Source organism: Lontra canadensis, unplaced genomic scaffold (assembly GCF_010015895.1).
Source record: "Lontra canadensis isolate GAN:19392208 unplaced genomic scaffold, GSC_riverotter_1.0 scaffold1, whole genome shotgun sequence".
NCBI classification, from domain to species: Eukaryota; Metazoa; Chordata; class Mammalia; order Carnivora; family Mustelidae; genus Lontra; species Lontra canadensis.
In genome coordinates, this window is record NW_022630995.1 from 86,911,135 (window position 1) to 86,928,798 (window position 17,664).

The 17,664-nt window shown below is 40.1% G+C and overlaps 1 protein-coding gene across 1 annotated transcript in view; it reads left to right on the plus strand.

Moving 5' to 3' along the window:
• The first annotated feature begins 3,140 nt into the window (after positions 1-3,140).
• The window catches only part of ANXA5 (annexin A5), a 29,451-nt gene continuing 14,927 nt past the window's right edge, over positions 3,141-17,664 (plus strand). The window contains exons 1-5 of the mRNA XM_032858522.1: positions 3,141-3,257; positions 3,364-3,407; positions 13,916-14,000; positions 15,518-15,612; positions 16,733-16,846. Of these exons, the coding sequence (XP_032714413.1) occupies positions 3,399-3,407; positions 13,916-14,000; positions 15,518-15,612; positions 16,733-16,846 (303 nt within the window). The 5' untranslated portion in view covers positions 3,141-3,257; positions 3,364-3,398. The remainder of the gene's footprint in view (positions 3,258-3,363; positions 3,408-13,915; positions 14,001-15,517; positions 15,613-16,732; positions 16,847-17,664) is intronic.

Sequence of the window (17,664 nt, forward strand, 5' to 3'; positions counted from 1 at the left end):
CCCTGACCTCAGTGGATGTGTTCTTTCTAGCTCTAGTCCGAGAGGCCGGGCATTCCTGCTTTCCTTTGGTATATATCCCCTATCTTCCTCCTCAAGCATTCTCTTGTTTTCTCTGCTTATGGCAATTCATGTTCCTGTCTTCTCTCTTTCTTCTTTAAGTAATTACAATTTGTAGCAACTATATTTATTAAACATACCAATTTTGCTTTATTTCTTTTAAAGATTTTATTGAGAGAGAGAGCGCGTGTGTGCATAGGCGGGGGAGGGGCAGAGGGAGAGAGAGAGGGGGAGAGAGAGAGAGAGAATCTCAGGCAGACTCTGCACTGAGCATGGAGCTTAATGCAGGGTTTGATCTCACGACCCTGAGATCATGACCTGAGCCGAAATCAAGAGTGCGACACTTAACCAGCTGAGCCACTCAGGCCTCCCTAAACAAATTTAATATTAGACTAGTTGAAAATTTTTATTGTCTTTTAAAACAAAAGATTCCCACTCTTCTGTAATTAGGGAAAACTTGTCTTGTACTTACTTATGCAAAGCCTATTACCCATTTTTCTCTCTCTGTCAATCATTATGTTTAAGGGAAACAGGTCAGTGGATGTATAATCAAAATATTAGAGTTGGAAGATGTAGAAACTGAACACAAAGAAGCCTAGTGACTCATTTAGAATAAAATGGCTAATTCAATGATCCAAATAAAGGAGGGTAAGAGTGACAGTGGGAAAATCCTGAGTTTACATAAATTGAGTTTCAAAAGTTTGTTTGTAAATCAATTATTACATTTGGTATATTTCCTCAATGAAAAGAAAATTTTAGGTGGGAATGCCACCTGATTATCTCATCAGAAAATAGCTGAAATCATTATTTGTACCCAAGAACTGTACAACAGTGGATGAGCAAGTTAACTGGAGGGTCTGGTGGAGACTCTGAGGATGGCCTTTGGACACTGATCACGGACTTTTAGAAATGGATAATAGATATTTGTTGTTAAAATCCATCAATTAAATATGCCATTCAAAACAGCATCCAAGTGGCAGTTTCTATTTATGCCCTTTTCACTCCATGCACAAAAGAGCATTTTCCTTTTGGTTTTGCTTTTCACCTAACCAGGGACCATCCTTTCTTTTCTTCATTGCCTGATAAAATATCCTCCCTCAGAGCCTAATGCAAATGTCATAGCAATTTTTAGAATCCCCTGACAAAATATTAGTGGTCTCTTCTCTGAAACCTGTTGCATTTTGATTACATTTCTTTTATGATGTACAGTTTGTGTCCTATTTTAGTTTTGGGGTACCCAGTAAATAGTTGTCAAATACTAAATTGTAACAATTCAGGTTTCTCCTCAAGAAATGCCTTCAGACCACCTTTGCAAAATAGTGTTCCCCATACCCTCAGTCCCTAGCCCTGCTTTATTTTTCTTATAGAACATAATAGGACATAACAGAACCATATAGAACATATAGGACATAATAAATATTTGTTTATTGCCTGTCTCCTCCACCACAATTTCTGACCTACTTTGTTTATTTCCCCATCACCTAGAACTGTGCCTGGTCCAGAGTAGGGGTTGAATAAATCGGTGTAAATGGAAGTGAAAGAAATACTAACTGGGATATATCAAGACACTGGATCTGATCATTCATTAGTTCTATAGTACTTAGCTGCAGGACATAGAGCAAGTCATTAACCCATGATGGGCATTTCCCTATAGAACCAATAAGATTCTTAGATCTGATGTCATTTCATTCCTCTGAGAGTTGGAAGCAAGATAGGCAATGAATAAATGGAGTTCAGGTAGATGTGCATGGGAAAAAGAATGCTCTAGGCCTCTTACAGGAGCTGCTCTTGGTGAAAGGCAGAGAGAAAGCACAGAGCGTAAGCAAGGAGAGATGCAGAGAAAGGGCTGTGTTCAGGTGCAGGGGCACGTCAAGAATGCTGGGGGAGCTGTGAAGTGGAGAGCTGATGACCTACAGAGATTCTGGGCTGCTTGAGGAGAGGCTCCCAGAGAAGAGGGAAGGCAAGCTGAAAGGAGAGGCTATGTGTATGTTGCAAGCTCCACATACTTTTCGATTTTGCCTTCTTTTCCAGTAAACAACCACTCTGCTGTGACTTTGTCAGGGCTTGATTAAGCACGTGACTCACATGTGAAAGCAAATGAAAATGTTCTATCCCAAGAATCACATTAGTTCTCCATTTAATTTGACGACTTCTTTATTCCGCAGAGCAGACTAGATTCAATCTCTTATCCTGAAATCTCCACAGCACTGCTCTTCTCATATGAGAGTATGTGATCTTGTCTAGTGTTGCAACCTTCTCCTCTTGCTTTGTTGCCCCTGCCCTGGTACCTCTCCTCCCCCACACCGGGAGGCCTATGAAGGGCACTATCTTTGCCTTTTCTTTATCAGCCTAATAAAATATCCTGGAGTCAGTCTCTGTCTCTCAGCCTCTGTCTCCCTCTCTCTCATATACTTACGTATTTCGTACTCATGCTTAATGTGTATTTGAGTATGAGTAAATTTGAGTATACCTCAAATTTAAGTTTCATTAAAGTTCTGGGCTCCTTTGTAAAATAGGAACTGACCCAGACAGAGGTTTTGAAATTTCCTACATAAGCTAACAAAGGGCTCTATACATTTCAGGGAGGGCCCTCTAGGAAGTAACCACTGGCACTTTTTTTGTTTGTTTACTTAGAAACACACTCAAAGCTTCACTCTCTTTTCCTGAAGACGGTCAAAGATGCACTGTCCTTGGCTGCAGTGACTGTCTTGCCTTGCAAAAAGTCGGCTACGCCACGCTGTGTCCGAGTAGCTCTGCCAGGCCACCGTTCCTGCGGCCACGGAGAGAGGAGAAGCCCCAGCGACCCAAAACCCAAAGTCCTGGACAGAGTCCCTACGCCCTTCCCGCTGCGCGAGGACGAGGGGGCCCAGCGGTCCTTCGGGATCCGAGCCTTCTCCGGTTTCCAAAGCAGCTGCAACCCCGCCCCACCCAGGCTTCTGGAACGAGGACGAGCGGCGCCCCACGCAGGCGCACTGAGGCCAGGGAAGGGGCGGGCCTGGCTCGCGGGGCAGGCTGCGGGAGGGGCAGGCTGCGGGAGGGGCGGGGCGGGGCGGGAGGTGTTTCCGTTGCTTGGAGTGGGCTGAGCGCAGCTGCCTGGAGGCTCTTCTGTTCGCATCCCTACACTGCCTTCCCGGCCGCCGCCCCGCGCTCTGCCGCTCCCTGGGAGGTTCGGGGCACTTAGGTCCCTCTGTCACCCTTGGGTGAGTGCTCATCTAGCCGGGGGTGGGGGCTGCGTCCGGAGAGGGGAGCTGCGGGGAGGCTCGGTCTGCGGCTCGCTAAAGCGGCGGTGTCTCTCTTGTCTTGCAGTTTTGCATCACCTTCTCCTGACCTGAGCTGTCGCCATGGCACAGGTATGGCCGTGCGCCCCCCGCGCAGCGCGTGCATTTGCCAACTTTGCAAGCTGTGTCAAGGGAGTTCTAGAATTTGTCTGAAAGCCAACAAAGTTTAGGAGTAAATGAAATCAGCCTTCGAGAAATCTGTTACACCTTTCCTGTTTCTCCTTTAGTCCCCTCCCCCCCTTTCCTGTGTCCCTGGCTTCTTTCCGTCCAGTGCCCGCCGGAACCTGCTCCGAAGCAGCCGGTGGGGCGCAGCAGCCGGTGACGTGGCCGGATTTGTGTGCACTCCCTTTTTGTGAGTGAGTGTGTAAAATCCAAAGAACCTAAAATTAGAACCAGAACAGGAAAAGCTCTTAGCGGTCAAGTGAGACGAACGCGTTTTTTTCCGTGTCTTTCTTTTTCTTTCTTTCCATGCCTGCCGCCTTCTTTAATTCCTTTCTTCTTTCCTCTCCTCTTCCTTTCCCTCCCTTCGCCTCCCTTCTCTTTTTTGCGCCTCCCTTCCCCTCCCCTCCTCTCCTTTCCCTGTCTTTCCTTGTATTATTTCCATACTACGAGTGGGCATGGCTTTTTCCAGTAGAGCTCTAGTGAGATTTTTCCAGTTGCTCAACACAATTTTACTGAAAGAAACTGTTCCTGTAGGCACTGCGTCCTCCCCCCTGCCCCCCGCCCCACGCAAAAGATTAAACAGAAGAGCTGCTTTTCTTAAGTAACTCGTGGAACGAGTTCTAAATTGAATTTGCCTTGGGATTGTTTCAGAACTTGATTATCTAATATTGGACTTTTTTGTTCCTGACATATGTCAAAAATACAGGAAAGAAAAATCATTCATATAGTAGTCTTTAAAAACAAAGACCGTGTTGTACAGTATTTTGTGAATAAAATATCAGTCCTAACAACTCCAATGCAAAACTAATTTTACAGATCTTGGCAATCAATCTGGCTTGTCAGATAATTTTTTAAAACCAGTAGTTTGGAGTTCTTGGGTGGCTCAGTTGGTTGGGCGTCTGCCTTCTGCTCTGGTCCTGGTCGGGGGATCTGGGATCCAGTCCCACATCAGGCTCCCTGCTCAGCGGGGGGTCTGCTTCTCTTTTTCTCTCTGCCTCTTCCTCTGCTTGTGTGCTCACTCTCTCTCCCCATAAATAAATACAAATTTAAAACCAGTATTTTAACTCTCAGTGTCCTCTCTTTATACTCTTCATTTATTAAATCAGATCAAAACAAATAAAAAAAACCCCGCCAAACAAGACTGACTTATCAAAATTGAGTAAGGTTTCAAGGTCCTTTCCAAGAGAACATGGGAGTATTATGATGACCTGGTAACTTTATTAAATTTATACAGTGTTTCCATTCTTACTTCCTCTTTTGAACTTAGGAAATATTACAATAAACCCATTCTCCCATTACTTCAAATGGAAACTTTGGTTTAGGTTCTTCCCCATATAAAGGATACTTTTATGTGGAACTAACTTTCCTTCACTGAGTTGTTTTTCTTATCTTAATATGCTGGTGTGGTGATGTAAATGATGATTGAACAAGCATCAAAGAATAATTTCCTTTATCCTTGCTCATTTGGCTGTTTCTTGAATCTCTTTTGTAAGTTGACCCAGTGATGTCTGAAGTTTTTCAATCAATTCCTTTTAATTATATAGACTCCAGATAGCACAAATTAACATGTTTTTCCAATTGTGGACATTAATTATTTCAAATAATGAAAAGTATAAAGGCTATTATATACACAAAACCTTGGAGAATGGTGGTTTGCATTATAAACTTGGGGGCATGATCTCTATCACAGTAGAACTCCAGTATTGTTTCCTATCGAAACCACAGTTGTTAGTTATCACAGAAGTTACAAGTAATTTTAAGAAAGTTACAGTGTTGAATTTTGCACTTTGTTATTAGTTCTCCTTGGAAACCATGGAAGTAAAACATTTTGTTAAAATGTTTAACGTTAAGATAGAGTTTTGTTTTTATACTCACACATTTGATGGGATGCAGAAAGCCCCCGTTAAGAACTTGTACTTTTACTGTCAAAAAATACCTTGGACCCCAGTGTAATGGTAGGAAAGCTGAAGTAGTTTCAGTGTTAGGTTTCAAATGGTTTCTATGGTAGTATGTTTTGTTGACCTGTGGTTATGGGAACCAGAGACCTCCACTCTGTGGCCCTCTGTAGAGTAGTGAAATCAGATGCCTCAGACTTAGAGGTGCACATTTCAGCCATTTAGACCGTATCATTAAATACTGTCTCTTACTTATTGAAGGATGAAAATATATACTCCCACAGCAGTAATTCTTTATGTTTATAAATTGTACCTTCCATACCAGTGTTTCATCTTTTTACTTGATCTTGGGACCACCCTGCCAGTCACAGTCTACAAAGATCCAGCAATCAATTATATATGTAGCTCTTGGGTATGACCGTCTTGTTAAGAATTTAAAGAGAAAGCATTGACTGACTGATCTTTGATAGATAATTAGAGTTTCTATTTTTATATAAAAATATTATTAGGGATATTTTATACTCCTGTGTATATTTGTAATAACATTTTTGCTTATTTGCTATATAAATTACACATTTTAAAATCTCATAATATAATTTGTATCAGTGTAAATTCTTAAAATTTTACTCTGATGATGTCAGTATAGGGAGACAAAGTCATAACAGGTACTGTGAAGTACATAAAAAGTGATTTATACTATCATGGTGAGTAAATAATTCAGAGCTGTGATGATATAAATATGACTTTTTAAAAAAAATCAGTTTTTAGGGTCATTTTTCTCAGTCCGACTTAACCATATTTTGGGTTGGATTTCTTAAACTGGATTCTGACCTATTTCTCTCTTATTGCTTAACTTGCTCATGCAGGTTTTTAAAATCTATTTAGCTAGAGCCAAATTATTTCGCAGATACTCTAATTTGTTTTAGGTACTTAAAAGTACATGCTGTACTTCTGTATTCTTTGGTTTGGAAAAATCAGGAGTTGGCTGTATTTCAAAGATGAATGATCCATTTAATACATTTTAATTCAATTCGAGTCTGTATAATTTTCTTTATGATAACAAAAATTTAAAAAAGTAATTCATTTCAATCTGTATAATTTTCTTTATGATAAAACTTAAAAAAGATAGATTTTGAGGTGGGGCACGTGGGTGGTGGCTCAGTTGAAGTGTCTGCCTTCCGCTCAGGTCATGATTACCTAATCCTGGGATGGAGCCCTGCCTCTTTGGGTTCCCTGCTCAGAGGAGAATCTATTTGCCCCTCCCCGGTCCTCATGCTCTGTCTCTGCCTGTCTCTTAAATAAATTATATAGATATAGATATAGATATAGATAGATATAGATATAGATTTTAGATAGATTTTGGGCAATCTGATTTTAGCTTTATAATGTTGTTTATAGAGTTAATGTATTTAAAGCAGCAAGAATGTCATGAAGCAAAATCAGGCAACATAATTTTTCACTAGAAACTTCATGAACATCAGATTTCTCTCCCCCATACATAAACTGTACAAGGTTTGATTAGGAATTTCTTTGGTTGGTTTGAAATCATTGTACTGTGATAATTTATAAAGTGCTTGTGCAGAATAAGCAGGATCAATGTAAATAAACAGATTTGAGATGAGGTTCATTCTAGAGGAGTTGACCAGATATTGATTGTATCTTTTCATGCCATTCACTTTAAGGTCAAATCTCTCCTTAGAAATCTCTCTTGGTATCTTAGATCAGGATTACCTATACTGCTTTGGGTTAGTGTCTCTCAGTTCCTGATACCTCTGAGTCTTGTTTACATTTTGAATGCTGAGAAAGAACTAGATCCAAAACTGCTTGGCTGCTTGGCAAGCCACTAAACAATTCATTGGCATTCAGCAAATCTTAATTCTCTTGTCTAGATCTGGTCCCTTTGGACATAGGTGGCGAGCTAGTGAGAGTTGGGTAATCTGTGGTTTTCTTCTTTCAGTGACTTAGAAATTTTAACATCATAGAAATATATTTTTACATTATAGATCAATTTCTGAAATAAATTTTATTTGTATGACCTGTATAGTATTATAAAACTTCACAGACGCATTAGTTGATCTTTACAAAAATTAGTGCTCCTAGGACCTTTGGTTTTTTTTTTTTTTTGGGACCCATCTTTTCAGTTTAGTAGTTAATATAATATGTAAACCTGTAGGCAGTTGATTTACTGGAATGAATGCGTATTCCAGTTGGTATCATTTCTCTGGACACCTGTTCCTAACTGTTCTCTTTATTTCCCATTCATGGGTGCAGTCATGAATATATGAAGCTTTTGAGTTCCCACTATGCATCAGGTATTGTTAGACATGGAAAATAAAAAAGGATATGGGACAACAGTTTATTGGTATAACAGATGCATTGCTATGTCCATTGTATGCATTATTTAGTGCTTACAATACAGTTTTAGAAATCAGTATTACTATTTCAGTTTCACAGAAGAGGAAATTGAGGTCAAGTCACTTACGTGGCAGTGGTCAGGTGGGACCAGGAGGAAAGGCATTATATGTAGAGGCAACACCAGCAAGAGTGAATGCTCAGAGGTATAAAGGTGTTTTGCCTGTCCAGGAGCTGCAGACAGTACGGTATGGATGGAGTGAAGCTGCGGTCGGGTGGGGAGATGGAGCCCTGCCTGGAAAGGGATGCCAGAAAGAGCTGAAGAATATGTCCCATTTTGTAGGTAAGGAGAGCTGTCAAAGAGTTTTAAGTTGGGGTGTGCCATGGTTAGATTTGCATTTAACCAAGATCACCCTGGTGCCAGTGTGATATTGCATTTCTGAGGGCTGAAAAGACCACACGGTGGTGCGGGAGGTTTGTGGGGCATAGGGGGAAAGGCAGGAGAGAGAAGCTGGATGTTAGAAGACCACTTAAGAATCTGTTGCTATGATCCCAGTGAAATCTTAAAGACAAAGTAGGCAGTGGCTGGGACTTCAGATAGGAGGGGACTGTTGGAACAGTAGGCAGGTTGGGTGCATAAGTGGGGTGGTCGTTGGTGATGACAGGTCTGTTTGGTCAGGGTCAAGATGAATGGCTTGCTTGACTGAGTAGTTGATTTGTGTTTTTCTCTGACAAAGGAATACAGGTTTGAGGTGCGGGGAAAAGATTGAGTTAGTAGTGGATTTGTTGAATTTGAGTTCCTTACATAACATTTAGGAGTTGCTGTCTAGTAAGCAGCAGGGTATATATGATCTTTAAAACCTCTTTCATCCCGTAGGTCATTTATTTATGCTTATTTCTCTCCCCACAACTAAAATTGATTTGAGGCTAACATTTCTACCTCTGTGTAGGACCAGCCGTGTTTATTAGATTTCTGTCCCTTGTTTAGATACAGAAGGAAATAAAGTTGTGAATCCGTGCACACTCTTCTCTAATATGAGAAATCTATAAGCTTGTTTCCTGAAGCATTGGTGAATGAACGGGTTAGTGATACAGCTTTTCAAGTACAATTCATAGAATGCCCAGTTGAACAGTTAGGTAAAACAGACCCCCCCCCCCCCCCCATACCCCAGCTCAAATGTGTACTCATTGAAGGCTAATGCATTTGCCTACCTTAACTAACTCCGGGCATCACCATTATTCATGGACGGCTGGACTTACCGTTTGTTGGTGTTTGCCAAGGGAAGGGATTCTTAAGGTGGCAGGGAGTCATAGTCATGGGAGCATTAAAGAAACAACAAAAACCTAAATCATACTGACAAAACCTTTATTTTGTTATCAAAACTTCTTTTCTACCTTTGCACATATAACTTATATTTTTATAGTGATACTTTACCCCTTATGTTTGATTTTAAAAAAGGGATCAGATAATGGTTAAAAACCAATTTGAATTTAAGGCTTTGAACTTAACTTTCACCTTTTTTGGTAGATTTGGAGCAAGGGTAAGAATTAGGTCTTGAGATCTTATTTCTGACCCCCTGTCGTTTGTGTTTGTACCCGTCAGTCCTCTTGGAGATTCTAGAGTTTTTTTTTCCCCCTGATATTTATTTTACTTGCAACTTAGATCATAATCATTTCATGCTGGTTTTCCCCCCTTTTCTGTTCATTTTATTTTTCTTGGTAGAGTGATATTTAATTTTTTTTCTTTGCTCATCAGTGGGAGCAAAGATTTCATTTTTTTTTAATGAAATCAAAGTATTGATTTCATTAAACTGGAAGACGGATTGAAAGAAACCCTCTTTCAGAAAGCTTCAGTTTTAAAAGGTTCCAGACAGGTGAATGTTTTCTCATCTTTAAATTTGAAGTTCTTATTTCTGTTGTTGTTTTCCTGTTTCTTTAAATTCTGTCTAGAAAAGCAACCCTTCACATGTTTTTTGGCTTAATTGTATTCATTTTATTTTGGCATACCTAGTCCTTGGTGGTAAAGAACTTTCTCATTTAGAATAAATGAACAAAAAAAGCCAACAAAATTATAGAGCTAGAAGAGTGGATAATTTTGAAGGTGAGAGTTAAAAGAGTGAATTATATGTTTTGGCCATGTATGGCCTGAAAATATATAATAATGCCTTTGAAAAGGCCTTGGTGACAGGGAATGAAGGTAACTCAGTATGATCTCGGGATGGGTGAAGGGATCCGTACCTACTCATAGTTGGAATTAACCTGGTCAAGGTATAAATGTTTAACTTGAGGCAGTGGGTCTACAGGAAAAAGGAGAAGCCCTCTAGTATGAGTCATGGAAAGTTACATTTGCCCAGTGCAGATAATTTTATGTGGGCCAGGATAGGGTTTGGACAGGATGTCCAAACAAGGTTTCTGCCCTTGTGACTCATGTCTGTGATTCACTTCTGGTCCCTTACTACTACTATGTGGCCTTGGCTAGCTTTGACGGTGACTTGGATCATGTGGAATGTAGCACGTGTTTCCCATTTTCTAGAAAGCTCTCAAAAATACAATCAGCAGTTATTTCTTCTTCATAGTGAGTCACTGAGGTTCTGAGGATACTCCTCTTCCTTCCATCTTTCACCTCATTTCCTTCAGTCTCGGTGGTCACATGTCTTTTTAAAGCAAATCTCTTTTGTCCCCCCTGTTCTTAACCTCTTGATCTACTAGCAACTCCATAGCCTATAAGCTGGAGAAAGTATGTTTTTTCAAAGTGAGTTTTTAAAAGCATGCTTAAAAAAACAAACAAACAAACAAACAAACAAAAAAACCCATCATTTGTAAAATCGAAGTTCGTGGAGATGCTCACAATTGACTTTTTTGGTGTTCCCCAGTCAGGCTTTTACCACCATCAAAGGCCTCCTCGTTACCAAGTCCAGTGGACCCTTTCACTCTTACCTCCTGTTTGACTTCTCTGTGATATTGGATGCTGCCTTTTCTTCCTTTCTTCCTGGAACATTTTCTCCCTTTGGCTTCTCCATGCCATCACACTCTTTGGAGATTTTGTTTTTGGGAGGCTGTTCAGCGTCATGATTAATAGCCTGCAGTCCCATGGCCTGTCTTCAGGTTCTGGCTCCGCTGCTTGCTTGATGGTCACTTGGATGATTCCCCAAATCTTTCTAAGCCAATGTGTTTCTTCATCTCTAAAATGAGATGATCTGTGGGAAGCTCTGAACACCGTGCTTGGCTCTTTGCCACACTGAGCAAATATTAGGGTCTCAAACCAGGGGCTTGAACTCGTGACCCTGAGATCGAGACCTGAGCTGAGATCAAGAGTTTGGATGCTTAATCGACTGAGCCACCCAGACACCCCTTAGCTGCCATTGTGATTGTAGGGGACCTTCCCTTCTTTGCTGACTCTCCCTGACTAACATTGCCTTTTGTGATAGCTTCCTCACACAGCTCCAGTGACCACCTGTGTGCTCTGGTAACCGACAAAGCCTGGTTCTTTTCTGTATGCCTACTGGGGAGAAGTGTAAGACTAGTCATTCTGTTCCCCATCCAAAAAAGGAGTTATCCTAATTGGTTCCCTTCTGCCTTGGTTCTGTTACTCTCTGTCTCTTCCTTTCCATTTCCATTGATGCTCCTGACATCGATCAGGTCCTGTCTTCTTCCTGTGTTAGTTGTTTTTACAACAGCCTTCCTGTCTCCACTCCTGCCCAGTCCATTCCGTTGTCTCCACTGCTGCCCCAGTAATATTACTGTGCATAGTCGACATTGTTCTTCCCTACTGAAATGTCCTCTAGTGACTTCCCTTGCTTATGGGATGAAGTTGGCACTTCTTCTTCTTCTTCTTTTTTTTAAGATTTTATTTGAGAGAGGGAATGAGAGAGAGAGAGAGAGAGAGAGAGAGAGAATGAGCATGAGAAGGGGGAGGGTCAGAGGGAGAAGCAGATTCCCTGCTGAGCAGGGAGCCTGATGTGGGACTCCATGCGGGACTTGATGCGGGACTCCATCCTGGAACTCCAGGATCACGACCTGAGCCAAAGGCAGTTGCTTAACCACCTGAGCCACCCAGGCACCCTGAAGTTCCTACTTCTTAGCGTGGCTGTCCAGCTCCTCCTCCCCTCCCTCCATGACCACCATTTGCTTTTCTATGCATACTTAATGTTTGTTTCAGTCTGTTTGAACTCTTAATCCTTTGTTCAAAGCACTAGAAGTTTTCATTTTTTCATGTTTTTATGCATGCTGGATTATACCTTCCTGTACTTACCTACTTTTTTGAACCTGCCTTGGAAAATCACAGGCAACTTTCAAGACATTTTCTGGGAAATTTTTCTGATATCTTTTCTTTCCATTCTTCCCAATTCAGACCCTTCTTTATGTGTGTATGTGCCCTGATGAAACCTGTGTGTGTGTATACTCTGCTGCACTTGATTATTTATGTGCTTATCATGTTCTCTTGACTTTTAGAGATCATCACTTTTTCTTAGTACAATACTCGGCATGTGGAAAGCATTCTAAAAAATGATTATTGAGTGAATGAATAAACAGACAAGGCACTGAGTTACCCGTTGTGTCAGTCCTAGGTTCTCACACTGAGAGGACCTGTGGTATTTATTCATTTTTCATGATGACATATTGGTGGTGTCTTCCTAATCAATTTGAAGTGGTCCTACTAAACAGGGAAACTGCAGTTTGACCTGAGAGATATGACATTCCCAATCCGTGCCAATTTTGGAGGACAGTTTTCTCAAATCTTACCAATTTCTCTCTCGATTTACTATTCCTCTTAATTTTGTTGAACCATATGAAATTGCCAGAAAGTTTTTCCTTGTAGGTCACTTTGCTTCCATGCATTTATAATAAAGCACACATGATTATAAACCAGAAAAGTGTTCTCAGCCCTTCCCCACCTTGTAGCTGTTTTTCCCTCAGTTGTATTTGTTTTTAAAAATTAAAAAAAAAAAGATGTATTTATTTATTTTAGAGAGAAAGTGTGTGTGGGAATCCATGTGAATTGGGGGAGGAGCAGAATGAGTGGGAGAGAGAATCTCTTAACAGACTTCTCACTGAGCTCTGAGCCTGCCCTAGGTCTCTATCTCGTGGCCCTGAGATTGGGATCTGAGCCAAAACCAAGAGTAGTTTGCTCAACCTACTGAATCACCCAGGCTCCCCTCCGTAACAGGGGCTTTGAAGGACTTCAAATGCATTTATTAGTAAAAGTTCATGCTGGGATCCTCCTTTTATCATAAGATAAAAATTTAGGACTCAGTAGTCATAAAGCCTTCTGATTCTCAAGAACTAATGATACTGCAGATTTTGAGGGGAAAGCCTTAAAATATTTTGATGATTAAAAACACTACATGTATGATAAAATAAGCATAACAGGAAACCTTATGAAGAATGTCTTCCAATATATTTTTACAAAGTTCTTTTTTTTTTTAAGATTTTATTTATTTATTTGTCAGAGAGTGAGAGTGAGAGTGAGAGGGCACAACCAGGGGAATGGGCAGGCAGAGGGAGAAACAGGCTCCCTGCTGAGCAAGGAGCCTGATACGGGGACTGACAGGGTTCTAGGACCCTGGGATCATGACCGGAGCTGAAGGCAGATGCTTAACTGAGCCACCCAGGTGTCCCTACTTTTATAAAGTTCTAAGTTCAGAGATTTGGCATGTGAATTACCAAATATCTTTTTAGGCTTTATTAGGTTATCTTAAAAAATCCCTAAGCAAATATAAGGAAACAGGACTAGATGAAGTTACGTAGTAAAAATACCGCTTTGAGTTGAGTGCCTAGGGCAGTGCATCAGGTTTCAGTGCAGGTTCACCATGCTCCTCGATCAGAGTGGCAAGAGACTTAAGTGGAAGAAATCCTGCAAGGAAGTGCCCTCTGTGAGTCTGGGGGTGTCACCAGGGTATGGACACTGGGGGCAGTGCCCAAGGGACAAAGGCCCTGGGAGCCAGACCTTCCCATTAATGGTATTGCAGGTGGACCAGGATAGCTCATGCACTGAATTGGTTCTGCTAATCCAAACTGTAAGCGGTCCTCTTCCCATTTCAAATGGGGTTATCAAATTGTAAATTTATTTAAAGACTGAACATGATATAGAGCAATGGCTTGCTTTGTTATTATTTGCTTTGTCGTATTGGTCATACCATGAATAATAACATGTTGTGTTTCCTTTCTCAGGTTCTTAGAGGTACCGTGGCTGCCTTCCCCGAATTTGACGAGCGGGCTGATGCGGAGACTCTTCGGAAGGCTATGAAAGGCCTGGGTAAATTCAACCTTCCTTTTGTTCTGAAAAAACAAAACAAAACAAAGCAGATGTCACAACAAATGACATTTGTTTTTCCAAACAAAAAGTCACCGATTTACAGTAAGGTTAATTTTAGAATATTTTATCTGAAATGTATAAAGAGAGAGAAGATACATGAAGGCAACAAAAGAGTATGACTGATCATCCCTAATATTCAATCTCTAGAATTGAACAGGACGTTAGATTTGCCCTCTTTGTTTTTTAGCTTTTAGTTTTCCCTGGGATGTAGCTGACCACATAGACAAGCAGACATTCCTGAGAGTGAGCAGCTCTGCAGGGCTTTGTCCCCTTTGCCCGATCAGGAGTCTAGTTCTGCAGTCTCTTCTCTTTCCCCAGTCGTCTTTATTTATTTATTTATTTATTTATTCATTCATTCATTCATTCATTCAATTTGACAGAGATCACAAGTAGGCAGAGAGGCAGGCAGAGAGAGAGAGAGAGAGAGAGAGGAGGAAACAGGCTCCCTGCTGAGCAGAGAACCAGATGTGGGGCTCAATCCCAGGACCCTGGGATCATGACCTGAGTCAAAGGCAGAGGCTTTAACCCACTGAGCCACCCAGGAGCCCCACCCCAGTCTCCTTTCTAGCCACAGATATACCTCTCATCTTGAGGATTTCTACAGAGAACTGATCCTCTGTCCTTAAGCTGCTTCTATACTAGGGTCCATGAATGGGGATCCAGCTTCTTCAAACTTGGCTCTGACCCCTTCTCTCTCCATTCTGAATATCTTGTGAGATTTCCTGTCGTAGCAGGGTTAGTGTTAGCTTTCTGGCTGTGCACGCCCTTCCTTAGTATCCCAGCCCACACGGTCAGTCTCAGCTCATGTTACCGCTCCGTGTGTTCTCTGACTTGGCCATGGTAGGTTATCTGCTGTTCATGAAAACCCTGTATTTTCCTCTGCTGAGCTTTTCCCTCATTTTAAAAGCCTGTCCTCTTTCCCTGTATCATTGCCTGATGAAACTGTTCCATCCTTCCTCTCTCTTTTGGGTGTCACCTTCTCCATGAAGCCTTAACCAAAACTCCTTCCACCTTTTCGCTAAGAGAACCTCCTCTGAAACCCCATCCAGCACCTGGGCCTCTCCGAGGCACTCGTAACATTCTGCCTTAGTTCAGAGTTGACTATGTGTTTTTGTATTTTTTATGCTAAATTTTAACTTGAAGTCAGGATCTCTTTCTTCTCTCTTAATCTCCCACTCAACACCTGCCTCGTGAATATCCATTGTTTGAGTAACTATCTGTTGTGAGAAAAATTAGGTGCATTAAGTTTTTAAAAAGTCAGGAATATTTTTTCTACCTACTTCACAGTACATCAGGAACAGGGGATAGTTTATATTGAAAATATAACATGTTATATGTTGTACATTTTATAGTTCAATAAATTAAGGAACCAAAATGACTGGGACGCTGGTCTCAAAGGCTATTGAGACAGTGGGCATGTGGGAGCCAAGATATAATTCTTCGGACATAAATTGCAGGCACTGATGAGGACAGCATCTTGACTCTGTTGACCTCCCGAAGTAATGCTCAGCGCCAGGAAATCGCCGTGGCTTTTAAAACTCTATTTGGCAGGGTAAGACTGCACTTCATCCTAAGTTAGAATGTGAGAGCCGTGCTATGCTTTAAGATTAGTTGGAACTCTACGAGTATTCTTTTGTAAACATTATTTATTCTATTATTCTGATTTTACTATTCCTTTTCTCTTTTTAAATTTCTTAATTATCAGCTGTTGGTTTCCAGTGCTCACCCAGCTTAGCCCCATAATTGTTTTTCCTTGCTTGATGCTACAGAAGGGCCAGAAAATCCCTTGGTGATAGCTGCCTGTCTTCTCGCCTGCTTCCTGCTCAAGACTGTGTTATTAGCTATTTTCTAGATGCAGACCTGTATGCTAGTCTGTTTTACTGTGACATAGCTACAGTCTTGGTTCCTTGTGGAGTGGTATTTTAATAAATGAGTTTTTAGTTCATTGATTTAAATGCTCTTATTTGAGTAACAGCTCAAATAAAATTTGTTACTTAAATGAATTACTGTGTATATGAAAAACTTAAACATAGTCTTGTTATTCTGAAATTTTATGTTCATCATTTAATTAAGAAACAAATGCACAGCAAACTAACAAATAAAAAGAGTATTCTGAACATAATTTCTGGTTTCCTGTGTGCTGAAACTGAAATGGTTAGGGCAGACTGCTTTTCTTCTCATAATTTTCTACACAGTTTCTCCATGGTAGCAGTTGTTTCTCAGTAGTCAGGAGCGTAATTATAAACACAATTCATCGTGTATTGGAATAGTAATAGATATTGAAAGAAAAAATTGTTTTGTCATTTGTAAAAATGCATTTATGATTTTATTTTGGGAAAATTGTTTTTTAAAGATACGTGTTTCTCAGAACAGTGTTTTTAAAACTATCTTTAACTGACTTTTGTTCATTTTTTAACTGTTGAAGTTCAGAAAAACGTTTCTTAAAAACGAATACCTTGACCCATAAGTGTCTTTGTTTTAGCTGAAGCTTTAGGTCAGCTGTCAAAAGTACATTATTCAAACCTGGGTTTTTGTTTAACCCACATGTCTTTTTTCTCCTTGGAGATGGCAACATAAATAATTCATTTGTGCAAAGGGCTATGCTTTATATTTAAGAAGACTCCCCTTGAAATTACTGCTTGGTTAACAAATTTGTGTTTTCTGTAATTTAGGACCTTCTGGATGACCTGAAATCAGAACTGACTGGAAAATTTGAAAAGTTAATCGTGGCTCTGATGAAACCTTCTCGGCTTTATGATGCCTATGAACTGAAGCATGCTCTGAAGGTAAAAGAATTAGTGAAAGGAGCATTCTTGTCATGAAAACTATTATTTTGTGTTGGCAATTACACTTAAAATTTTTTGAGTTATTTCTGTGAGGGTTTCTTGAGGACAAAATTGTGTAGGAGGCAATAAGAAGAAAAGGAGGGAGAAAATGACAAGTGTGTGATATAATCTTTTTGTATAGTTAACTCAGTAATAGTGGCTGTTTAAAATTTTAGAATTTTTTTGTAGCTCTTTATGTTTTATCTTCATGCCTGTTTTCTGATATTTGAGATGTGTTTAAAAAATGTTACAGGTAAAGCATTTTATCTTTTAAAATAGAAAGTTGCCCAATTATGACACAATAATATTGTTCATCATTTTAGGAAGAAAAAAAAAAATTCTACAGAGAGAATTTTCAGACAGGAAATATTTTCTAATACCCTTTCTGTCTTTCCTGTACTTCTAAATACTAAAATAGTATACATAATACTAAAATAGTAGCTGATAGTCTTATTGTAATTTCATTGTAACAAATAACTAAATATATATTCCCTTGACTGGTGTTTGGAATATTGTATAAATATGACTACATTGAAGCATTTGTTTAGACTTATGGGACAGAAGTAGTACAATCAGTGGTAGATTTTGAACAGGCAAAATGAGATTCAACAACAAGGAGATAATATAATAGGGATTCTTACTTATGGAGTGAAAAGAGAAGAGAGCTTATCAAGTTAGGAGTTTTTCTGTGATTATTCTCTTCATTTTCCTATAGTGCTGCTTTTGGAATAAACAAAACCTCAGCTTGTTGAAAAGGGGCTTTTTGTGGAGTACTTCTG